Here is a 25,971-nt window from a genome sequence, read left to right on the forward strand (position 1 = left end):
CCAAAGTGATGAAGCTAACACATGGGGGAAACAGCATCAGCTTCTCTCGCTCCAGAGCCTATTCTCTGATTCTCCTCTATCGAGTGGTCCCATGGTGGCTGGGCAAGGGCTTCAAAGAAACAGATACAGAAGACAAAGTAACTCAGGACATGTTGAGACAGAACACAGCCTGGCTGCCAGGAAACACACATGAAAGTGAACCGGAAGACCTGGAGAGCCAGGAGAAAGGCTTCACATCTTGCCCCTACCCTCGACTGGCTGTGTGACCTTGGCCAATCCACTCTTGCTTTCTGAACTACAGTTATATTCTGTGTCAAATGGAAGCGTTAGATTTCCTATGTCTCACTGAGCTGTTCTAACCATCGAATAAGATCGTTGTATGCAAATGTGGGGAGAGGGAGGGGCAGAGGGAAGGAACTGAATTTACTTCATACAAATATTGGTGTAGTTGTTATATATCATCCCTGTTTTAGCTAATACTAATAATGCTGTTATAATAATGTGTCAATATTAAAGCATCAGTTTTCCATGGTATTCAAATTATATGTGTTCTGATGTCAGAAATTCATGGAGACTGCTGGGTCTGCACATTTTAAATAGTCCTATGGTCCAAATAACTCTTAGGCATCCATATAAATGGCAATAAATGACATCAATGTTCAGTCTAATGGAGTGGACTCATTAAATGTTTGCAAAGCTTAATGTAATAGAAATAGCTGGCATATATTGAGTTTTTACATGTGTCACATTCTATTCTAAATGAGCTGAATGTAGTAATTCAATATTACAATCCTAAGAACAACCCCAGGAAGAAGAAACTCTTATTATAATTTCTAGGTTACAGATGAAGAAACTGAAGCCCAGAGAGGTTAAGTAACTAGGCCAAAGTCACACAGTTAAGTAAGTGGAAGCCTAAACATTCAAACTAAGGCACCTGTCTTCTGGATTGGACACAGAAAATGGCAAGATAACACTACCTACCTCATGGGGTTGTTATGAGATTGAAATAACTTAATGCCTATAAAAGTATAAAACAATATCCAGAATATCAGTAATTTTAGCCGTTATAATTTATTTTAATAAGGATGTTGATGATAATCACAACTTTAAAAAATCCAGGCTGCATCCTACTTTCCCTCTTTCTTTCTTGCCACACTTTTTCTTTTTGCCTAGTATGCTTTTTTTTCTCTCTCTAATCCTTGCCTTTCTTCTCTGCCCATTCTTTTTCTCCTGTAGAAAAATTGATGGGACCAATGAGGAAGCAGATAATATTGAGCTGAATGAAGAAGGAAGGTCAGTGCAGACGTCCAGGCAGAGCCCTCCACTCTGTGACTGCCACTGCTGTGGTGTCCCCAAGCGTTACATCATTGCCATCATGAGTGGGCTGGGATTCTGCATTTCCTTTGGGATTCGCTGCAATCTTGGAGTTGCCATCGTGGAAATGGTCAACAACAGCACTGTATATGTTGATGGAAAACCGGAAATTCAGGTCAGTGTCAGTCTAGGGTGGGAAGTCTTTTGGCCATAGCTGTGCAAATACTTTGTTATGTGAAACAAAGCACTGTGCCTCGTTCATTAATGTGACAAAAATGTAGAGTGGCTACCACATGCCAGGCGCTGTGCAAGGTGATGGGAATAGAAGGGTGCACAATACGGGCTGGGCCTTTGTTTTCACAGAGATGTACAAGCAAGCAATTACAATTCAGGGTTGCAGGTGCTATGTTGGGGTGCCATGTATGTCAGAATGCTTGGGGCCATAGAGGAGGGGGCCTAGCCTGGACTTTGATATCATGAAAGAATTCCCAGAGAAAGTGATGGCTGGACCTGAAGGATGAGGAGGAATCTGATAAACAAAGAGGGTTTTGGTGGGGTGGAAAGAAGAGTGTTTGAAGAAAAAGGGAGACAGAGAGTGAGAAAGAGGGAGAGAGCATGGTGTGTTTAGAATTGAGTTCTTCATCTTTTCTGTGTCATGGACCCTTTGGCAGCCTGGTGAATTACAAACCTTTTGTCAAAATAATGTTTTAGATTTTTAAAATAAGATACATAGAATTATAAAGGAAATCAATTACATTAAAATACACATATAAAAATATTTAAAAATCAAATTTTTATAGGATTTGATTACATACAGAAACATATGGGCTTCTTTATGAACACATTAGTTGACAAAATCTAGCCATGGGTCTAAAAATTACCGTAATTTTGAAGTTTGAAGTATACTCCATAGCTTGAGATAGTAGCAACAACTGTCATATGATATGAACATATTTATCACTTCTGCTAGTGATAGAGTCACAGGTACTGGTAATATTACTGTGGTTTGTTGCCTACATTCAGATTTACGGAAAATGCTAAATTTCAGTTAGCAGTTAGTGAAAATAAAGATGCTGATTTTTTCCAGCAAAGCTCACAGACCCAGAGAATTCCATGGACAGACCCCAGGTTGAGAACCCCTGGTAAGAGGGTAGAGCGCGAGGGTGAGCATTAGAAGGAGGCAGCAGTTGGGGCCGGCCCTGGGGCCGAGTGGTTGAGTTCACGCGCACTGCTTCGGTGGCCCAGGGTTTTGCCAGTTTGGATCCTGGGTGCGGACATGACACCGCTCGTCAAGCCATGCTGAGGCGGCATCCCACATGCCACAACTAGAAGGACCCACAACTAAAAATATACAACTGTGTACGGACGGGCTTTGGGGAGAAAAAGGAAAAACAAAATCTTTGAAAAAAAAAGAAGAAGGAGGCAGCAATGTAAAGGTCAGGTTGGGGAAAGCCTGGTAAACCGTGTGGGGAGTCAAGGATGGGCTTTAAGCAGAGAGGCTGTATGATCAAATCTGTGCTCCAGAACTATCACTGTCCAGCCAGTGATCGCCCAATGGATTGGGATTGAAGTGAGAGGAAGCAGCAGGCCCAGTTCAAGGGCTGTTGTCATCATAAGCAAACATACTCCCATGTGACTTAAATAATACTATTTCTGTGAATCATTGGAGAGACAAAATCTGGTTTGTTTCTTAAATGGTAAGCCTAGAGAAGTATTGAGGTTATGAGAGAAGAAACAAAAGTGTATGCCCTATGGATAGCCAATAAATACATGTTTCATTGAATTGAACACATACACTGAGATGACTCTGGAAATCTATCCATTTGTAGAGAGGCGTCTAATAGTTTTCTGGTCCCTACCCATACTGGAAGAAAGATTTAGATCAGAGTTCCCCAAACTGGTGCCTGGCAAGTCACTGTTCTGTAGGCTGAGCTAAGAAGAAGGTATTGTGTAAAATGGGAGCCTTTCCTGTGCTGGGTCCTATAAGAACCCCAAAGACGGGGCTGTGGTATGCAGTATTTCCTGGACTTGATTGCAGAGCACTTCCTTTCACACCATTACCTGGGACACTTCCTGCCAAGCACTGGTTTGGGAAAATTTGATTTCAATCCATTTAAAAGAAGGTTTTAGTTGGCCTGCAGGCATTTTTTTTTTTTTTAGCTAGAGATGATTCTGCCAAGGAGAAGAGCACCATGGAGATTCTTCTAACTAATCTCTTTTTGATGCCAAGCTGAATCTGCTCTAAAAAGATATTCTGGTTGTTTATTTTTGGGAGGAGGAGGAAGGGCCGGAGAGGTGTGTGGGGGGCATGTCATACATTTTTTAAATAAAGAATGATGTATATTAGCGAGGTTTCAGATGGGTATCACATGCATTCTCCCAGCCTTTTGTGAGCAAGGCCAGCTAATTAAAATTTGTCTGCTGAGGCCCAGAGCAAAATGAGATGCTGGTTTGTATTTGTTTGTTGCCTGAAAAGACAGGCCTAGGTCAATAAAGTCTGCTTTGAGGCATATGGAAAAGACATTTTGATAAACCTAAGGAACAATGCGGTGTGTGCGCTCTAGTTTCTATGGTTTTGCCCTCTGGCATCTTTGAGAAACTGATTAAGATCTAAAATACACTTTACATCATTTTCTCTGGCCTCAAAAGTAGGAGTTTAGTAGCATTTCAGAAGCTCTAGCACAATTCCAATTTACAGCAGGCCATTTCTCATCCAAATAGAACAAATCTGAGATATACACTGGACGTGTTCAACCTGATGACAAAGATTCCACTAATTGTATTAAGAAAGGCTCTGAATGGCTGGTATTTTTGTTTGTTTGATTTTTCGTCTAATGGGATAAAAACTAGATATTTTGCACTGAGATTTTTTGAAGAAGAAGAAGATTAGCCCTGAGCTAACATCCGCCACCAATCCTCATCTTTTTGCTGAGGAAGATTGGCCTTGAGCTAACATCTGTGCCCATGTTCCCCTACTTTATATGTGGGACACCTGCTCCAACACAGCTTGATAAGTGGTGTGTAGGTCTGCCCCCAGGATCTGACCTGGTGAGCGCTTGGCTGCCAAAGCAGAGCCCACAAACTTAACTGCTACACCACCAGGTTGGCCCCATGCACTGCAATATTTTTAAATCCTCATTGTCAAACGAGGGAGAGAAGTAAGCAGTATGCATAGGTAGGTCTTGCAACTATGGGGCATATATTCTTCTAGTAAACTACTATGAAGGGTAGTTTTAGCTGATGTGTAAATAATCATTTTTCTTTTAATAGTTGTGAGTATTAAAACATGTGAAGCACTTAGAACAGTGTCTGGCTATGGTGAGCAATAAATGACTGAAGTTTGAGAAACTTTGTGATTATTTCCCATGACCCTCAGGAAAAGTCCCAACTCCTTCCCATGAATCATGAACCCTGTAGGGCTAGTAGGATGGGATTGGGAATTGGCCAGACCTAGTTTCAAACTCGACTCTGTTGTTTATTAGCTCTGGGACCTTGAGCAAGCTGCCCTTGTGTCCTGGTCAGGGTTTGCTGGCTGCAAAGAATAGAAACGCAGTGAAACCAGCTCCAGTTAAAAAGGGAATTATAGTAGGGCGGTAAGGGATCTCATGAAAGTGAAGGGCAGAAAGCAGCTCCGCTGTGTATGTTTGTGCAGCCTGTGCCCCAGACAGGGCGACCCAGCCTGAGGTGGGACTGAGATCCAGGCTGGACTCCACCGTGGGGAGGAAAAGAGTCTCTATGTAATTCTTTCCAAGGCGTGAACAGAGGCCCTGTCGGGAAGCACCGATTGGAGCTGGACCTCAGGGGAACTAGGAAATTCTTAGCGAAGGTCTCCAGCTTGCTTGCTCTGCAGGGTCTCTGACCTGCTTCTCTCTGAGTCTGCTCCATTTTCCCGGGTCTCTCCACGGACTGGTTTCTTTCCCTTTCCATGGCTCCTCACTGCCTTCCAAAGCTGCAGTTCCTGGAGCCTTTGCCTTGCCAGGGAGCTGACTCACTCGGCCTTGACTCCAATGGGACTTGTTTCACTTCAAGTGCCCAGTACCATCCAACTAGAATCTCTGGGTTCAGATTGCAGAGAGAGAGACAGAGACGGACAGAGACAAAGACAGAGAGACAGAGCGAGCCTATGGCTTGACTCTCCCTATTCAGGTGTCCAGTCAGCCGCGATAGTCACCAGCGGAGAGTCCCATGGCGCTGGGACACGGGTGGGGAAATGCTCTTAGAAGGAAATGTGAGTAGGGAGGCAGGAACTGGCATTCCCAGCGATTCTTTGCTAACCCTTATTGTGAAATGGGACTGAAAGGACTGCTTTGCAGGTCAAATGAGGTAATTTGATACTAATAAAGTAACTATATTAGTTTCTTAGAGTTGCCATAGCAAATTACCACAAATGTGGTAGTTTAAAAAAACAGAAATTTATTCTCACACGGTTGTGGAGACCAGAAGAAGTCTGAAATCAAGGTGTTAGCAGGGCCACAGTCCTCGGAGAATCCTTCCTTGCCTGTTCCAGCTTCTGGTGTCTCCAGGCATTGCTTGGCTTGTGGCTGCATAACTCCAACCTCAGCCTCCATCTTTACTTGGCCTTCTCCTCTCTGTGGTTTTCTCCTCTTCTGTCTCAAATCTCCCTCTGCCTTTCGAAGGACACTTGTCATTGGATTTAGGGCCCAGATGGATAATCCAGGATGACTCGTCTCAAGATCTTTGACTTCATCACATCAGAAAAGACCTTTATCCCAAATAAGGCAGCATTGATAGGCTCCAGGGATTTAGGGTGTATATCTTTTGGGGGGCCATTTTTCAGCCTAACGCAGTACCTGACACAGTGCTTGGCTTATGTTAATGGTTCATTCATGGGGCCACTATGATGCTAATGGGACTCAAGTGATGACGAGAGTCAGTTCTCAGCAGGCCCAAGTGCTCTTCTTCATGGATCATTTCCTTCAGAGAAAGGGCAAAAGCACCATCCCCTCAGAGAGAAAGGCATGAAGAAGGGACCACGTGACTGACAATTAGCCACTGGATGAAGTGGACCCCTCTGCCCTGGATCCTTGATTCTGTGGGTCATTCTGTGACTTAAGGCAAAAAAGTCTAATCTCTGCTTCTTGGTGAGAAAGCCAAGTCTCTATAGGCAGTGGAAAGAATATTGTGTTTTGGGTCAGGCAGATGAGAAGTCTTGATCTCAGCTCTTCTTGCAACTCGTTGTATGACCTTGAGAAAGAAAGTTAATCTCTCTAAGCCTCAATTTCCTCATGTACAAAAAAAAAAGCTAATAATAATTACCTCTAGATGTTGTAAGGATTAAAGGAGGAAATATATGGAAAGGGCCTTAATGAAATCATGTTCCTCTTCTGCTCAAAGCTTCCAATGGTTTCCATCTCTCTTAGAGTAAAAGCCAAGGTCCTTAGGATGACTTAAAGGGCCCTTCACCATTTGAACCACTCACTTTAACTTCTATTCTGCTCTCCCTCACTCATTACCCTCCAGCTATACTGGCATCCTGCTGTTCCTCTAACACACAAGATACATCCCTACCTCAGGGCCTTTGCACTTACTATTTTTCTGCCTGGAAAGCTCTCCTCTTAGATGATGACATGACTCACTCCCGTCCTTCCTTTAGGGCTTAACTCTAAAATCACCTCCTCAGTGAAGCCTGTCCTGACCATTCTATCTAAAATTGGGCCCCACCTCATCCTACGCAATATTTCCTGTCCCATTCTCTGCTTTCCTTTTTCTCCTCATCACTGACCACCCTCTAACACAGTATATGTTTGTGTATCATCTGTTGTCCCTTCTGGCATCTTCATGAAGACAGGAATTACTGTCATTGTTCACTGCTGTATCCCCAGTGCCTAGAACAATACATGGCACATAATAGGCACAAAATTAAAATTTGGTGAGCTGATTTGAGTTAATGACTGTTAGCTCCTGTTTACTCATGAGCTTCAGTTTGCTAACCTGCAACATGGGAACTACAGTACAGTGTACAGGCCAACGTTCCCTGGACCATGATCCGCTGGAAGGCCTGAATTCGTATTTACACCACCTAGCACCTGATGTGGCATGCAGGAGGAACCAGGTGAATGTTGAATAAATGAGCAAATAAACATGTAACAGTTTGTGACTGGAAAATAAACCATGTTGACAGTTTATAAGATATAGCATGTTGACAGAGACTTTACTCCATAATAGGAAAGCCTTGCATTTTATATCAATGCTTTACAAAGCCATTTCTTGGGCAAATATTTACTTGTCCTTTCCATGTGCTAGGCATTGATTTTAGGTACTGAGTCTATAAAGTCACACGGGTCATGGCTGCTAACTTAGAGTCGCTCGCTGTCCCGGGTTGGAAATGGACACGTGAACGGCTAGTTTGAGAGCAGCACAGTGTGGGTGCCAGGGCTGTAAGAACAGAGGTCTGTGGGACAAGTGCAGGAAAAAGTGTCACTTCAATTTGGGGGAGCTGGGGAGCTTCCTCAGAGGAAGGGACATTTGACAGGAGTTGTGATTTTCTTTGCCTGGAGAAGAAACTGAGGAAAGGGACTCCAGCCCTAGAGAATTGTATTTTCAATGGCCTGAGTTATGGATCGGTATTTTGTTGCCCTTGTCATCATCTTAACACCACCAATGGCTGCTAACGTTTATCGAGTCTACACTATGTTCCGGGCGCTATCCTAACGTGTTAAACGCAAAATCCCTAAGTGGAGGAATCACCTTCCAGAAATATTCACGCCATTTTTCCCCACACATCCTATGGGTAGGTAGAATAGATTTATTATCCTCATTAAGAAATGAGAGAGTGAAGACTTATTCCCTTTGTGCTCACACTGAGTGGTTTCTGAATAAACTAACATGTTAAATAACCTAGTAAAGCTATAACTTATTTTCTGTTTTCTTCACAAGTTGTTTTATTTTCTTCTTAGCACTGACCACTACACACACACACACGTATATACCATATATATATATATTCGGTTATATACATATTTTTATATGTATATTTTATTTGTTGTGTATATATATATATATATATATTTTTAATTTATGCATAATCTCTTCTTTCTCTCACTAGAAGGCGAGCTCCACGAGAGCAGAGACCTTGTCCTGTTCACTGCTAGATCCCAAGCACACAACAGGCCCTCCTTAAATACTTGTTGAATAAAGGAAGAGACGAAGGACCTCATGGGGTTATTATGTAGGATCATCAGTGAAAAACGGCAGTCAGGTGTTTTCTTACAAACATGACTGTATCTGATTTCTCATTTCCAGACGGCACAGTTTAACTGGGATCCAGAGACGGTGGGCCTTATCCACGGATCTTTCTTCTGGGGTTATATTGTGACACAAATCCCAGGTGGATTCATTTCAAACAAGTTTGCTGCTAACAGGTAAGATAAACTGATACAGCATGAGTGCTGCCCGGATCATCACATGGCTTTGTACTTTTACCAAATCTGCGTAGTTGGCATCCAATTTAGGAGTGTGGGATGAAAGACAGGAGCCATTCTGACAGATGTGATTCACAGATATTGATCCCAAACGATCCTGTTCTTAAGATTCTCCTTTTATTTACTTTTTTGTCCAATCTAATTTAACTTGTAACTCTTTAAGGGATTGTGTAGTAAAAAGAGCAACTGACTCTGAGTCGGGAGAAACGGTTCCTGGACCCTAAGTAACTCACTGGACGACCTCGACTGAGTCACTTTCCTGCCCTCTCTGGGCCTCAGTTTCCTTATTTGTGAAATGAAGCATTGGGTTAGATTGTGCTGAGTTCCCTTTGGCCGGTGACTTTCTGTGATCCTATGTGTTGTGTTAATATCACCCAGTACCATATAGGTTTTGTCATGTGAGTGGTAGGGACTTCCTTCTAGATTGCAAGATGTCTTTGACGCCCTTGAGATTCTATAGTAGGTGTTTGAGCAATTAAAAGTGTCAAGAACAGAAGGAGCTGCCTCAAGAAGCAGTGAGTTCTCTGTCACTAGAGGTATTCAACCAGAAAAGGATGGCCACGTAGAGGAGATGTAGAGTGTAAATGTACCAGAAAAGGAGTGTCCAAATAGCTCCAGGTCTCTTCCAATTCTATATCCTGTGTTCCTTTGCATATATGGAATTTGTGAAGTGTACATTTTATAAAGCAGTGTTTTTCAAACTCTAAACTACAACTCATTAGATTCTTGTGAAATCAATATAATGATTTACTAATGAGCATTTTCTAAAGAAAGAGAGAGAGAAATAGAAGAGAATCAAATAGAATCAAATAGAATAGAAAATATCTTAGTTCATAGCACATTTAAGGGTAAATATTGGTTTGATTACACTTGTGTGTATAAGAATGTATTGGATTGCACTATAAAATATATTGTGTTCTATGGGTCAAGGTCAAAAAAGCTTGAAAGCAATTACCATAAAATCTAAATATGTATAAGCATGACTATATTTACTTATATCCTTGTCTAATTTGTGTCCTTGATTTATTGTTACTTACCTATTGTATTCTTTTTACACAGATGATAAAATATTGGCTCATATGGTCTCCAGGGTACTGCTTACACCTCTGCCCTAAAAAGAAATTACACATAATATGATTTTCTAGCATGTAAAAGGGCTGAAGCATCATCAACATGTATGAGAAAGGAAGAAAATGCTGCCTGCTCTCTTTTCCCAGGACACTCTGGTCCAAGCAGGCAGGAGAAGGCCAGTGGCACTGGGCAGAGAGTTGGGGGCTAAGACAGGTCCACAGCTTGTCTGATGCTTGGCTGGTCCCAGGACACAGCGTGCTTCTCAGATAGACAGTATCCCTTTCTGGTAAAGTGAGAGCAGAGTTGGGAAGGAGGAGATACAACCCCAATGTGCAGAAGTCATGAGATAATAGAATTGGTCAGTTGGGTGGAAACAAGCAGAAGGGTGGGTCTCCAGCAAGCTCACCTCATGTTAGTCAATCTCCAGCTTCAGGACCTCATAGGCAGGCAGGACATCCCTGTACTTCCAAAAACCTGCCCACAATTGGTCCAGGGACTGGAGCTCAGGAATCAAAGCATCCCAACGGTCTAGCTTGGGACACACCAGACACTAACATAGCATCTGTTTCTCTGAATTTATTTCTATTAATTTCCACAGTGATCTTCCATGAACTGTTAGGTTCATTTCTGATGAAACGAGCTGAGATATCACATCCGTCAGCATGCCTGCCCAATAACACAGTGTTTTGGTCCCTCAGGGTCTTTGGAGCCGCCATCTTCTTAACATCGACTTTGAACATGTTCATTCCTTCTGCAGCCAGAGTGCATTATGGCTGTGTCATGTGCGTCAGAATTTTGCAAGGTCTAGTGGAGGTAGGAGATACTTTTCTTACGGTTTTCGATATTGCTGGAGACAACACGGTTTTTTAGAAAATTCGACTTCTGAAGAAAACCCCTTTCACTCAGTTTTCCTATCTTCCATCTTGTCCTTCTATCTCAGCTCTGGTTATGCTACAATTATGAATACCTTAATTAAAATGCTTGTGTGATTCCAAATTTACACACAATAAAGGATCATTTCGTATAAGCACAGAATTTCAGATGAGCCAAGAATGATCTTAGACATAATCTAATCTGACACCTTTCATTTAAAAAATGATGAAACTGAAGCCCCAAACCTATAGTTCACATAGCAAGGGCTCTTTCTGCTAAAACAATGTAAATGGATGTATTAGTATATCTGTAAATTTCCTAGGTGTATTCTTACACAGAGATTTAACTCATTGAAGGGGGCAGCATGATATAGACTCAGAAGGTAAATATTTTGGACTTTGCTGGCCATATGGCCTCTGTTGCAACTACTCAACTCTGCCGTTGTAGTGGGAAGACAGTCAGAGACAGTATGTAAACAAATGGATGTGGCTGTGCTCCCGTAAAACATTTTGAACACTGAAATTTGAATTTTATGTGACTTTTACATTCCAAGAAATATTCTTCTTCTTTGAAAATTTTTTCCTCACTTAAAAATATAAAAATCGTTCTTAGCTTAAGGGCTGTACAAAAATAGATGGTGGGCCAAATCAGGCCATAGTTTGCCAACCCCTGGTGTAGAGCCATGTTTCCCAAACTCAGTCATTCACCTCTAACCTTCAGCACTTTTGTCATATCCGGGTACAATTTCTACTATTATTTACCTATGGCTTTTCCCCAGATCAACTTACTTAAAAGCAAAAAACAAAAAAACTTCACCCTAAGCAATATCTTTGAAATCATGGGTTTGATGTGCTAGCTACATTTTTTCTAAAGCATATTAGAATACATATGTAACAATTAAAATTAAAAATCTATGTTGTTGTAGCACCTCAAATCCAACTCTAATCCCACTAAAGGGACATATATCACACTTCGGAAAAATACTGATGTGATAGAAAGAACATGCTATTAGCACCCATGCGGACTATGGTCTAGTCACTCAATGGCTCTGAGGCTGAGGTTCTGTATCTTGAAATGAGAGGCTAGATCAGCTGATTGTGGAAGTCCCTTTCTACATTGATATTCTACAATAATATGAAATATAAAGACCCTCTTCCCTATTCCCTACCATGCTTACATTGGAACTGATATTTGAATCTCAGCATCTGTGCTGCAAGTCAAAACTGCTGACACATGCTATTTAGTATTATGATTTGAGCTTTTGTATTGTAGCCTGTCTTAAAGAAGCAGGATCTTTTTTTTTTTTTTTTTTTTTGGTGTGGAAGATTTGCCCTGAGCTAACATCTGTGCCAGTCTTCCTCTGTTATGTATGTGCAGTGCCTCCACAGCATGGCCGATGAGTGGAGTAGGTCCACACCCGGGATCCAAACCCATGAACTTGGGCCACCATAGTGGAGCACATGGAACTTTGACAATTTGGCCACAGAACAGGCCCAAGCAGGATCCATGTTTTAAACACAAACAGAAACTAAAATCAAATCAGATAATCTATTTTCAACCCTTTACCAGGGTGTGACCTACCCAGCCTGCCATGGAATGTGGAGTAAGTGGGCACCACCTTTGGAGAGAAGTCGACTGGCCACAACCTCTTTTTGTGGTAAGTGTACTAGAAGCTTCAGTTAGGAATGCTTTTCGATTCAAGTAACTGAAAATCCTACTAAATAGACTCAATTTTTCCCCCGTAACAGAAGTTCAAAGATGAGTGCTTGCTGGAGCTGGTTCTGCTGCTCAATGATCCACCCAGGGTCTACACATGTTCTGACTTCCTACTCTGCTGTCCTTAGAGTGATAGCTTTTTACTCTCTTGCTTTTTCCTCATGTTCACAAGATGGCTGTCATAGCTCCAGTCATCAAGTTCACATTCAAGGCAGAAAGAAGTGGGGATAGGTATCCTACCCACATCTGTTCTTTTCATCAGGAAAGCAAAAGCTTTCCCAAAACCCTCTAGCAGCCTTCCACTTATGTTTCTTTGGCCCTAATTGTGTCATATGCTTTCCTAAGTGCAGAAGAGGCTAGGAAAGCAAGTGCCTAGGGTTTCCAGCATCTTTAGTAGAGAAAGGTAAGAAAGAAAGGATTGGAAGTGCTTGTTGGATCAGCCAACAAATGATATTTGCCAAGGTCAAAAGTGGAAGAGATAGAATCATCAAGTCCCCAACTCTTTTTCACAGATGGGGAAACTGAAACTAAAGTTTAATGTTTAGTTTCACTGAAATGAAACTAAAGTCCAATGACTTGCTCAAGATCAAAACTACTAAGTCATGGGCCTGAAGCTAGACCACCTAATTCTTGATTCAAATTTTCCTCTCTACACACTACCATGTACACATTGTCATAGAGACTTTTAATTAATTTTTGCCATTATATTCCAGATAAAAACAAGATGGAGACCATCCATCTTAACTGAAAGTGAGCTAGCGGTGCCTAAGTAGTGATGCGACTTTAATTCCTGGGTCTCCAAATGTCACCTTGCTAAGTTTGCCTCACTCCAAGCTATTCTTATGGGACTGCCCCCTCTCTGTATCTCTGGGAGTAATCGGCATTCTGAAGAGTCTACCTAGGTAACAGTCAGCAATAGCATGGGCACGCGTACTGCTGCTGTCAGCACAGTTGTAAAATCTATCTTCAAATATTTTTTTATGGGGGATGGAGCCTAGGAAGACTAAAGTGCCTTAGGCCACAAAAGTCACAGTGGGGCCCAGACAGAGTTAGCATCGGCACTTAGGTCTGTCTGATTTTTCAAGCTGGCACGCCTTTCCTAAGAGAAGCTCACCTGTACTCCTTATTGGCTTCCTCTTTATTTCTGTGAATATTTTTATTTATTTCTTCCTCTCTCTTTCTCTTCACCTTCTTTAAGTACTACTGCTACTACTAGTAACAATAATAATGCAAACGAATCCCTGGGAATTTGGTGTGAAATATTCACCAGTGCGTCTATTTTGTGCCTAGTTTGGAATTGGATGCTCAGCTGAGATGTCTGTACATCTTTAGTTTTTCTTGTCCTCAGAAACCGTTTCTGTCCTCTTGTTTGCAGTTCAAGATCATCTCCACCCCAGTACTGACCTTATACCAACTCTAGAAGAATGTAAGATTCTGCCCCAGCTGACCTTGAGAATTGTCAGATCCTTGACCTTATTTTCTTTGGATGGTTTATTTATAAGCCCTTTCATTTTGATTTGCCAGCAAAACAAGAATGACTAGCAGCCACTCCCCATTCTTAGTATCTTTATAGCCCGAAAAGGGCTGATTTAAGAAATGGTTTGACTCTCAAGGAAAGTTACCTGATCAAGGTCACAGGGTTTATTACATTTCCCTGCTAAGGTGTGGCCTTGGTTTCAAAGATCAGCAAAGAGAAAATGTCATTAGAAGAATTGCCAGGCTTGGGTATTATCAGTGCTCACACTCAAAACGTATTGGAGTCGGAAGAGACTTTAGAAAACATCTAGTCACATCCATTGTTTTATAGTGGTGAAAACGGAGGCTCAGGGAGGAAAAAAAGATATAATTTCTCACAGCTAGTGAGGACAGAACTGGGGACTCTTTGCCACCCCCAATTCAGCTATTCACCCGCTCCAGGCTGTTTAACAAACATTGGAGGGCTTCCTCTGCCCTCGTGGTAAGCACACAGGGGTCAGGGCGCAGTCTGTTCCCCGGGGCGACACCCATTGGGGTGCACTCAGGAGCTGTGAGTGTGATGGGAGATTGTGTTCCAGCCATGTCTGGAAGGATGAGGGAGACTTTGTCTCATAGACAGGGAAGAAGAACGGTTTAGGTCAAGATGTGAAGTTTCCTCGACAAAAGAATGCTTCTTACTGCGAGGAATTATTGGGCACTGCTGAGGGGAGGAGGCAGGACTGAGTTATTAAATATTTAAAGATAAAGGCTTTGGATTCTTACAGACCTGGGTTTGTGTCACTCAAATCTGTGTGGCCTCAGGCAATTTACCTCCCCTACCCCAGCCTTGGTTTCCTCCTTCTGAAATGGGGATGATATTGGTACCGAAGTCATCGGGTTGTAAAGAAAGTTAAATAAGATCACGAGTCCAGAATATTCAGCATGGTATTCGGCGCATGGGAAGCACTCAATGCATCTTGGTTGTTGCTGCTTATTCCCTGACCCTCCCTGTCCTGGGCTTTTTTTTTTATCTCCTAAAGTGGAGCCACCCACACCTCACTCCCAGGGTATTTGGCCCTGGACAAAGACCACCTACTCTACACCGACAGTGGAGTCAGGCCTATAGCTCTTTCTAAAGGATATGCTCCAGAATGCTTGCCTTATAGGTTTGAGGAATTCTGAGGTAAGAAAAAAAATTGTGCTGTCATTCTGCATGTGACAGTAGTGGTAACAGTTGGCATTTGTATGGCACTAATTAGAGCTTACACAGTATCTTCACATGCAGAGTTTATTTGCTCCTCAAAACAACTCTGGGAGATAGAGATTTATTCCCTTCCTCTCTCTGAGGAGGATGATTCAGAGAGATTGAGAGGCTTCCTCAGGTGTCGTGATGTTCAGATTTGGGATTCCAGGTTGGGCCTTTCCTAGCCAGTCAGGCCCAGCTTGAAAAGATGGGGTTAATCTCCTTCTCTGGAAGATCCCCAAGCTCTCATTTCCTGAAGGTCCTCCTCAGCATTGGATTCTGGGATACAGAATTTCCTTTGCTGCTCACTTTTTCTGAAGCAAGGGTTTTTTCATTCACAACCCAGAGGGAATTTCAGATAGTCATGTTTTGATTCGGTTAATATTTGTTGGGAGTTCGCAGGGCTTGTGTTTCTCCAGCAGATTTCATGGAGCTGTAGCAGATAGTGGAGGCCAGGTCACTGCCTCTAGCCCTCATTATCTTGTCTAGACAAGATAAACATCCACAGGTAGGTAAGTATTTACAAGGTTAAGTATTTACAAAGTAAGAAATAAGCTTCAGAATGTACCCATTCAGGAGGTTGGTGGAGACAGAAGCCATCCTGGTCATCCTGCCATCCTGGAATTAAACTATTACCTGATTAAAAGAAAAAATGAAGACTAAAAAAGCATGATCCTTTTACTAGTTTGAAGCCCCTCACTTAAAGACCTGGGTGATACTCCTTCTGAACCATGAGCTCTGAAAGAATTCACTTGCTGTCTTTAGCACCCAATATTGTGCCTGGTTGAATTTTTCAGATTTCTCTTAGATTTTTCTCATGTTTTTATTCTATCCTCTCATGTAATTCCAAATTGCTGTGCCTGAGCGATCTTTATCTAATGCTCCCATGGCACCTGGATGAAGTTAAAGGACATCCTGGTGACCTTTCTCTTCTGGAAGCCCTGTGTTAAGGAATACTGGGTGTTTGCCTGTCCATTCTGCACAGAAGCATTCTGACTCCTGCTCAGTTTGATTCATCCTCGGCTGCATGAACTCTAAATGGGAGGAAAGGCCTTATGACCTTTGGTAAGTTTCCCTCAACCTTGTCTTGTTCTAGGTTCCTATGCGGGAGCAGTGATTGCCATGCCCCTGGCTGGGGTGTTGGTACAGTACATTGGATGGGCCTCTGTCTTCTACATTTACGGTGAGTGATTTGACTTTCTGAGTTCCCACGGTTGACTCGCAGAGATGGTATTTTACTGTATAATGGGGTTGGCTAAGAGTTTACCATATGAAAATAGATATTAATAAGACAAGTTTATCAGATAAATGGAATACTTGTCTACCTAGGATTCATTTAACGTTTATATTAAAGTAGAGTTTCTTAATGAGCAGAACATTAGCTTTCTTTAAATACCGGTTAATAACAACAAGGAAATGAACAAAACACTTTTCTCTTAGCTGAACATAGTGCCGTTTGAGAATATTTTGAAAACTGAAAAATTTAGAGATGGGAGAAAAGGAGACCATATCATCAAGTCTTTTGTTTTTTAACTGCAGGTATGTTTGGGATTATTTGGTACGTGTTTTGGCTGTTGCAGGCCTATGAGTGTCCTGGAGCTCACCCAACAATATCCCACGAGGAGAGGACCTACATAGAGACAAGTATAGGAGAAGGCGCCAACTTTGTTAGTCTGAGTGTAAGTACAGACGGATAGATGAAGACTTGCCTCTTCCTTGCGAGAATTTCTCTCAGTGATTGTGTTGTCCTCTTAAGAAAAATAACATATCAATTTATTCACTAAAAATCTCATGGTATTTTTACTCTCTAGAAATTTAATACACCGTGGAAAAGATTTTTCACATCATTGCCGGTTTATGCAATCATTGTGGCAAATTTTTGCAGAAGCTGGACCTTTTATTTGCTGTTAATAAGTCAGCCTGCTTATTTTGAAGAGGTCTTTGGATTTGCAATAAGTAAGGTAAATACATAGATGCTTCAAATGTTCTTGAACTTTAAATCTCTTGCTTCTACTGAGAAAATCTTTGCATGATACAGTAATTAAATTGCTGATCCTAATTCGTAACAGTTCTGTGACATCTAATACCCTGGAGATCAGACAATTTACACAGTCTGTGCATAGTATACATAGCTATTTAGTTTCTACTTAGAAAAGATCAGAGCTGTATTAAGCTGCTTTTAAAGATCTATGTTCTACCTGATGGCAAAGTGTTTTTGAAGCTAACCCAAGGGCTGCACGTTACGCAAGGATAAAAAGACAACAAGATTTGAGGGTGAGACTTTTTTCCCTCTTATAAATGACATAGTGAGTTTCAGTTAGAACCTTAAAGCTCATTTTACAGATGACCCTTCTCTCCATAATGGTGGTTGTACTAATAACGACCATTGCTTCGTATGGTCGAGAAAGAACTTTTTTCAGTGTCCCCAGCCATTGTCATTAGGTTGTCTGTGTTTCGGGGAGAAAGGGTGTGGATGGTTCTCATTTTTTTATTCCGTTCTCTTGTGTAATTCCAAATTACTGTGCCTGAGCAAACTTGTCTAATCTCCCCACGGTACCTAGATGAAGTTAAAGGGCATCCTGGTGACATTTCTCTTGTGGAAGCCCTGTTTTAAGGTACACTGGGAGTTTGCCTGTCCAATCATGAAATAGTTAGGCCTCCTTCCTACAAGGGAAAGAACAGCAGCCTAGTAGAGGTAGATGTTTGCACAGGTCCTGTCGGAAGTCACCATGGACGAGCTAGTAGGGGCAAGTAACAGTGGCCGCCATCAATGAACACTCACTCTGTGGCAAGTGTAACCACCACGTGCCAGGCACTGTGTTGGTGCAGGGGCCTCTGTGATGAGTAAAAGTCATCTCTGTCCTCAAGGAGTTTCCAATCTGGTGGAGGAGACAGGTCACTACTTAAAATCATTCACTCATTCATTTTTCACTTATTACAAAATTCAGGCCTACCTGGGTCCTACATAATTAGGTTATTAAATTTGGTGGTGGGGGGGGGTGGTAGAGGTGGTGGGGGCAGGGAATTAGGGATGTACCTCTCTCAGAAGTAGCTAAAAATATCCCCTTCTTTCTTTCCATTCTAGGTGGGCCTCTTGTCAGCAGTCCCACACATGGTTATGACCATCGTTGTTCCTATTGGAGGACAATTGGCTGATTATTTAAGAAGCAGAAAAATTCTGACCACAACTGCTGTCAGAAAAATCATGAACTGTGGAGGTACTGTGGACTTCATGGATGGCTAAACGGCTTGTATAAAATGAGATGAAATTGAACTTCAGAGCATAGTTTGGGGGTTATTTCTAATCACTGGAAGGGGTCTTAAAGGCCCCAAAGTCCATCCCCTGGCAGATACTGAGTGTCCATCACACCCCTGCCAAGTGGTCATCCACCTGTGCTTGTGTAACCTGAGATACGACATAGTTCATCAGTCGATACACACCCGCAACTGCAGAAATCCTTCTTTCATTTTCTCTTAAGGCAAAGCACCTGATTGATTTCCTGTTCTGTATATGTTTATTGTCTATCCTTCCCATACCTCCTTCCACACACATAATCTTTTGTTTGTGTAGTTTATTCTCTTATCTCCTTCTTCCCTTTCTACATATACACATGTTTTGGTAAGAAACAGAAAAGTATTTTCTTTGAATAGTTTTCTTTCCTCCCAAGATATGCTTGTGCATGGAGTGAACACACACACACACACCATCTTCTTTTCTGCTTTATTTAGTTCCTGCTTTATATTTTGGTTTTGCAAAGACAAAGCGGAAGTTTGGTAATTTTCCAGAAGAGGTAGATGAAAGTAATTGTGAACCCCCACAGCATTCATGACTGCTCATCTTTTTCAAACCCTTCACTTTCTCCATATTTGTTTTGTTTTACTTTTAAAATTAGCATTTACTGAATGCCTTCTGTGCCAGACACTAAGCTAAGATCTTTACACACATTATCTTATTTAACCCTCATAACCACATTGTGGAGCAAGTTCTATTATTAAACTCACTTTACGGTGAGGAGACTGGGGTATGATAAAGTGACTTGCTCAGAGGCAGATCCTGTGCAAGATCCCAGCTCTGTCTGAGCTCACTGCTAATGCTCGTGGTCACTGCTGCTACCTCTCCAGGGGACTGGGGGTCAGAGTAGGCAAGAGGGAGGCGGAGGACAGTGCCTTCTGTGGGGGAAAGATCGCAACTGGGAAATTAAGTTGAAAAGGCGGGCGTGGGTTGACTGTGACTCTCCATTACATGGGTCAGGGTCACTTAGAATTGAAGACCATATGAAGGAACACAAGAGCAGGTGTGACCTGATCCCGCAGCATCTCATGAATAAAGTCTGATCAGGGAGATTGGGAATAATCTATCAGCATCTGGTCTCCCAGCGGGTTAACTGCTGGTCCAAATAGGGATGTTTGGGGCTGCCCTTGACTTGAACTTTTCTATAGAAGATGAGAGTTGGTTGGTACCGGGTTGCTCTCTAGAGGGCGAAGGGTGAAGCTCTGGGTCACTACATTCAGGATCCTCCCCAAGATAGATCATGTAGGCAGAAAAACAGCCCCTCAAAGATGTCTATGTTCTAATTCCCAGAACTTGTGAATGTGTTTCCTTACATGGCAAAAGGATCTTTGCAGATGTGATTAAATTAAGGATCTTGAGATGGGGAGATTATTTTGGATTATCTGGTCATATCCAATAAAATTACAAGGGTCCTTATAAGAAGAGGCAGGAGGGTCAGAGTCAGAGAATGAGATGTGATGGTAGAGGCAAGGGTCAGGAGTGATGCAGCCGCAAGCCAAGGAATGCAGGCAGACTCGAGAAGCTGAAAATGGCAGCTTTGCTGACACCCTTATTTTAGCTCTGTAGGACCCGTTTTGGACTTCTGATCTCCAGCACTGTACAATAATAAATTTGTGTTGTTTTAAGCCACTGAGTTTGTAGTAATTTATTACAGTAGCAATAAGAAACTAATACAGTAGCCAAAGTCTCATTCTTCTAATTATTAAATTCTTCTCCAGCTGCATAGCCCTCCACACCAAGCCCTCAATATATCTTTCTGTCTTTGACTTTGCTCACTCCCTTTCCCTTTACTGTGAGTTCTGCTCACTTTCACTTCTCATCCCAGTCCTCTCCACACGTCTTACCAGATTGGCTCAAGTCTTTCCTCTTGTGTTTTGTTAAGGCTACGTCAGCCTCCAGTGATTGCACCTTCCTATCCATACACTTGGTTGGCAACTCATCATGTACTACCTTATTATGGCTCTTGCAGAAGAGTGTTTCAGGCAGAGGGAATAGCATGTGCAGTGGCCCTGAGGCAGGCATGCATGTGACATGTTAGAAAACAGTAGGAAGTAAAGTCAGAGTGGTTGGATCTTAGTGAATGAGGTGGGGAGAGGAACATGAGATGGAATCAGAATGCTCTACTGCGCCCAGATCGTGGGAGGCCTTGTAGACATAGGCAGAGCTGGGGTTTTGTTTGAAGTGTTTTAGGAAGCAAGTGGAGGGTTTAAAGCAGGGAAAGGGATGGAATGTAGAACACAAGAGTAAAGGAAGGGAGATGGAGAGAGACTCCAGCTAGGAGGCTACTTCAATTGTTCTGTCAGGAGAAGATAGCAGTTTGAACTAAAGTAGTGTCAACGGAGGTGGGGGGGGGGATGGGTTTCTAAGTTCTCTGAGCCTAACTTTCTTCTTCTTTAAAATCTGAATAAGAACATTTACCTCAGATGATTGTTACGAGGAATAAATGAAACAACATATAAATGCATCTAGCATAGGTCCGACCTGTAAAATCTTCTTAACATATGTTAGTACCTTTCTCTTCTCCTGTGTTCAAGACACTGACAAAACAGAAGTTTTTCAGAGGAGATATTCAATAAATATCTGCTGTTCAATTTTATTTCCCATGGCCAAAAATATGCAACTTCTAAACCTCTTGAAAGAAAATTCTGGATTTAAACTCCACTTGCACAACCTCTTCTAAAGCCAGATGCCTTGAAGACTCTGAACGTGTTTTGTAGGAATGTGTTGTTCATATTTAATTTTGCCCCAATCACCTCTGCCATTGTTTCTTGATAATTGGTAGTGTTGGTGTTTGGGTGGTGGTGGTGGTGGTAAGAACGCTCAAAGATTATTAAGTGCCAGTAAAGTGCCTGTTGAGAGTAAATCTCTTTTTTGGCAGAAAGTAGAATGCATGTATACAACCTCCCCAGCCTCTCTCCCATCTTTATTTTTTTATTTATTTATTTTTTTGAGGAATATTAGCCCTGAGCTAACTGCCGCCAATCCTCCTCTTTATGCTGAGGAAGGCTGGCCCTGAGCTAACATCCATGCCCGTCTTCCTCCACTTTATATGTGAGATGCCTACCTCAGCATGGCATGCCAAACGGTGTGATGTCCACACCCGGGATCAGAACCAGTGAACCCCGGGCTGCCGAAGTGGAACATGCACACCTAACCGCTGCGCCACCGGGCTGGCCCCTCTCCCATCTTTAATAGTAATTTAAAAAACCCTCTTCATATGCCTTTTCATGTCAGTTTATATTTTGACATAGCAGGACCAGTGAGCTCTATGTAGAAAATTAAAAAACAACAACAACACAGCAACATTTTGCTTATATACAGAGACGCTAGGCTAGAGATAAACACGTGAAGACAGGGTTTGGTGCCATCACTGAATAAGTCAGATTGATATGGATATAATGAAGCACTTGCATGATCTTCCAGAGAATTTTAGTTGGGTTCATGTTTTCTAAGAAGAAATATAGAGGACATTTCTCATCTGAGAAAGATCACACATTTCGTGGAGTCTGTCACCTCCTTTTCTTTCCGTAGACAAGAGACATTGCTGCTAGAATCATGCAAAGCAAACTGATCGTCTTAAGACGTGATGTTCTATTCTAGTTCATTCTGAATCAGGGCACATTTCCAAGGTCTTCAAAGGCAGATGTCAAATCCTTGTACCTCCTTCTACAATACACATAAAGTGTGACTGAGTGAAAAATTCTAGTTTGGCTGAATTGGTTGCCTATGTGAACTTCAGATTGTTTTAACATGAAATGAAAATTTTTCTCAGGTCTTTAAATGCTAATTCTGTTTCTCTTGTCAGCTCTGAACAGGTTCACTTTCAAGGATCTCTTGATCACCCTGAAGTTCAAATTTTATCCTTCAGTTCTTGAAACATACAGTCATATCTCTTGCATTTTCATTGTGGATAGGAAGCATTTAGGCTCTCAATTGCTTTTTCTTACTTTGGAAATCTACTGAATATTTGGCAAAGATTTTTTTTTTCAGCAGATGAGCTGCTGTATCATTTGTAAGTCTTATTCTTCACCCAATGTCTTCATTCTAATTCTTTGGAGGAATTAATATTCTGGTACAACCTTTGTTGAGTGTGTTACGGTAAAAGAAGTTTCAGCCAGATGCCTTGGTGTTTCAGATAGGCCACTGTGAAACACAGAGTTAGTACATAAAACACTAGCAACTTTGTCCTATGTATAATTTACAATGTTGAAACAAAATTAACAAGTAGCCATGGGAGAAAGCCCACAGTTTAAAGGGCACCACTACTTCCATACTTTCATTTGCTCCTTTTTAGATAACCATCTAAAAAAGTTATTGATCCTTGCCCTGTTTCTATGATAATTTTGAGGAATTGGACTCAGAAAGGTAAGTAATTTACCATGGTCTACAAAAAGTGCTTTAGTTTGTATTTCAACCTAATTATCTTGATTCTGGGTCCCATTTTCTTTCTTTTGCATTAATTCGTTAAACATTGTTTATTGAGTGCTCACTACATGCGAGCCAGGCTCTGTGCTACTACACGGTACCTTCTTGGATAACACCACAGTTTTGTGGGGGAAGCAGAAACACAAATGAAAAATTATAAGGCAATAGTGAAAAGTTTTATAAAATGAAGAAGAAGCGGGAGGAGATGTCAGCTTCACTCGTAGGTGAGGGGCAGGGTTGTTGCGAAGCTTCCTAGAGGAAGTGACATTTGAACTGGAATTTAAAGGATTTTAAAGGATAGTAAGATTTCTCCAGAAAAGGAGAAATAAGTGGTGGGAGACGAGCATCCCAGGTGAAAGAGCAGCTTGTGAACATACATTAAGGCCATGAAACAGTGTTGTGATTGGGAAATAGCTAATAGATTTGTGTGATCGCAACAGAGGGCTTTCTATGGGCTAAGGGCAGTGAGCAGGGCGGCGAGGGCTGACAGAAGATGAAGGTGGAACAGCAGGAGAGACTTACTAAATAACTATGTACTAGTAATGTGGAACCCTTGACAGAAGATTTAAGCAAAGAAGCAACTGATCAGATTAGTGGTTTAGAAAGATAGTCATGTGAAGAATGGATCAGAGGAAGAAGAGATGGGAAGACCAATAAAGAAGCTATTGAAGTTGCCCAAGTGAGAGGTCATGGGGCCCAGGACCAAGACAGTGGCAGAGGAGGGGAAAGCAGAGGTCGGATTTGACAGGTCTTTCTGAGGTCTAACCCACAGATTCTTATGTGAAAACTGAGGAAGAGGCAGAAGTCCAAGATGATCCCAAGATTTCTGTGTTGAACTTTGGGTTCCATTTGTTGAGCTGTGTCCATGTGCTGGTGATTGTGCTCAACACCTTATATACCTAATTTCATTTAATCTTGCGGTGCTATGAGGTTATATTATTAGCTCCATTTTTGGGCATGAGGAATCTAAGAGGTGAAGTTACTTGTGCAAGGTCACACAATTAGTGATTTTTTAGGTGGAATCTGGACCCAGGCCTATCTGACTCTAAAGTCTAGGTTCTAAGCACAGGTGAATAGGAGATTCATTTAGAGAAGACGACAGAGCATGGTGGTGGTGATGTGGCAGTTGTTTGCTTTGTTTGTTTAGCAGTAAAAAAATAGGGAAATAGAGACTTGATCTGGGCGTGTTGTCTTTGAGGTAACTTTAGGACAATCGTGTGGAGATGTCTGAAATCAGCAGACATTTCCAGTATGAAGCATCATTTCATTGTCTTCCGCCTCCCAGGGTACATTATATACCTGGAAATCGTATTTAAATCATCTTTATTTCTGCTGTTGACCAAACTTGTGTGTGTGTGTGTGTGTGTTTTGATGAGAAAGAACATCTTCATAATTTCCTCATCCTTTTTTATTGTGCTAGATTCATTTGTTATGAACAGAAAGTACTTTTGTCCTGATGTGTTTTCTTTGCAAATATCTCTTGGCTTTTATAAAGAGGCCTGAGAGCTTGGTGAACTGCTGAAAGGAAAGGATTTTGCCTTATGTTTTATAAGCAGTAAGGCTCTGCTTTTTGTTTCAGGTATTCACTACAGCTTTCTGGTCACTTTTGGCAATAAATATTAGAATGCTGTCATTTTATTTTTCTGTGAGAGAGAACTTACGTAATCAAAGGAGAATAATTGACAGTTTTAGTATTTAGAAATGGCAGTGGGAACTACCCATGAAGTAGTGGATAATAGATATCCTTCATCCCAGAGGCATCATTGGGACCTGCTGGGAACATTCAGGCTTCAAGATGCACCAGGATAATGCTGGAAGGCTCACAGAACACCCAGGTAACATTAGCATAGTCATGTAGTCAAGAAACACTCAGGTAATGTAAACACTATACCAGGATGTATGTACTAAAAACTTAGGTCTGTGGAAATAGAAATAGATTCTTATTTGATAAATTCACAAACTTGAGCTGACCGACATGAAAATGACCTTTTTTTCCTGCTGTTTCCATTCACAGGTTTTGGCATGGAGGCAACCTTACTCCTGGTGGTTGGCTTTTCCCATACCAAAGGGGTGGCTATCTCCTTTCTGGTGCTTGCTGTAGGTTTTAGTGGCTTTGCTATTTCAGGTAAAGTGTCCTTTGGTTTTCCAAATCTTTTCAATAGATTCAGCAAGTCTTGGGAGGAAGGAAGGACAGGCTATAGTAGCACCTTCCTTTAGTAGCCAGGCCATTCCCAAGAAGCAGAGCCATTAGCTAGAGACTTTCATTGAGTGGCCATAACTTTGTTAAGATTATTGAGCACTGGGCTTAGGAGCCCAGTGAAGCTGGGATTGTCCCTACTTATCCATCTTGGAAAAGACACAAGGTGCAGGTGACCCCCCACCCCCCACCCCAAGGCATGGGCAGAGATCCAAACCTGTGTCCTGGGTGAAGTGGCACTTTCGTACTTCAGCACCAGGTCACCCTACCTAACAGAGGCTCTTGACATTCTCGATCCTCACCTCCTGTACAGAACTACTAGTATTAGCTCAAAAGTCAAATGATGTGGTCATTTGATAGAAAGTCATAGAATCCAAAGTTTTTAGAGTGGAAAACTTCTTTAGATTTTGTCTACTCCATGGCTTTCATTTTCCAAACAAGGACATGCAGGTCCAGAAAGGGAATGTGGCTTTCTGAATAGGGTAGAGCAAGAAGTAAGAATAATAATGACGATGGTGGGGTCGGCCCGGTGATGCAGCGGTTAAGTGTGCACATTCCGCTTTGGCAGCCCAGGGTCCACCAGTTCGGATCCCAGGTGCGGACATGGCACAGCTCATCAAGCCGTACTGTGGTAAGCATCCCACATATAAAGTAGAGGAAGATGGGCACAGATGTTAGCTCAGGGCCAGTCTTCCTCAGCAAAAAGAGGAGGAGGAGGATTGGTAGCAGATGTTAGCTCAGGGCTGATCATCCTCAAGAAAAAAAAAATGATTATGGTGAGAGCTAATGTTGATGAAGCCCAGACTCTGTGCCAGGGACTATTCAGAGCCCTCTATGTGTATAACCCGGGTAATTCTCACAGCGACCCTCGAGGGAATCAGTGGTATCAGTCTCCCATTTGACAGGAGCAGAAACCAGTCTGCTGTGTGTGAAAGGCCGGAGT

General features: G+C 42.0%; 1 protein-coding gene across 1 annotated transcript in view; it reads left to right on the forward strand.

Moving 5' to 3' along the window:
- SLC17A8 (solute carrier family 17 member 8) overlaps positions 1-25,971 on the forward strand; it is a 44,618-nt gene that overhangs the window by 10,874 nt on the left and 7,773 nt on the right. Inside the window, exons 2-10 of the mRNA XM_008516370.2 lie at positions 1,237-1,489; positions 8,578-8,696; positions 10,526-10,640; positions 12,270-12,357; positions 16,211-16,297; positions 16,654-16,793; positions 16,926-17,075; positions 18,200-18,332; positions 24,846-24,956. Of these exons, the coding sequence (XP_008514592.2) occupies positions 1,237-1,489; positions 8,578-8,696; positions 10,526-10,640; positions 12,270-12,357; positions 16,211-16,297; positions 16,654-16,793; positions 16,926-17,075; positions 18,200-18,332; positions 24,846-24,956 (1,196 nt within the window). The remainder of the gene's footprint in view (positions 1-1,236; positions 1,490-8,577; positions 8,697-10,525; positions 10,641-12,269; positions 12,358-16,210; positions 16,298-16,653; positions 16,794-16,925; positions 17,076-18,199; positions 18,333-24,845; positions 24,957-25,971) is intronic.

This window comes from Equus przewalskii, chromosome 29 (genome assembly GCF_037783145.1).
Source record: "Equus przewalskii isolate Varuska chromosome 29, EquPr2, whole genome shotgun sequence".
In the NCBI taxonomy this organism is placed as follows: Eukaryota; Metazoa; Chordata; class Mammalia; order Perissodactyla; family Equidae; genus Equus; species Equus przewalskii.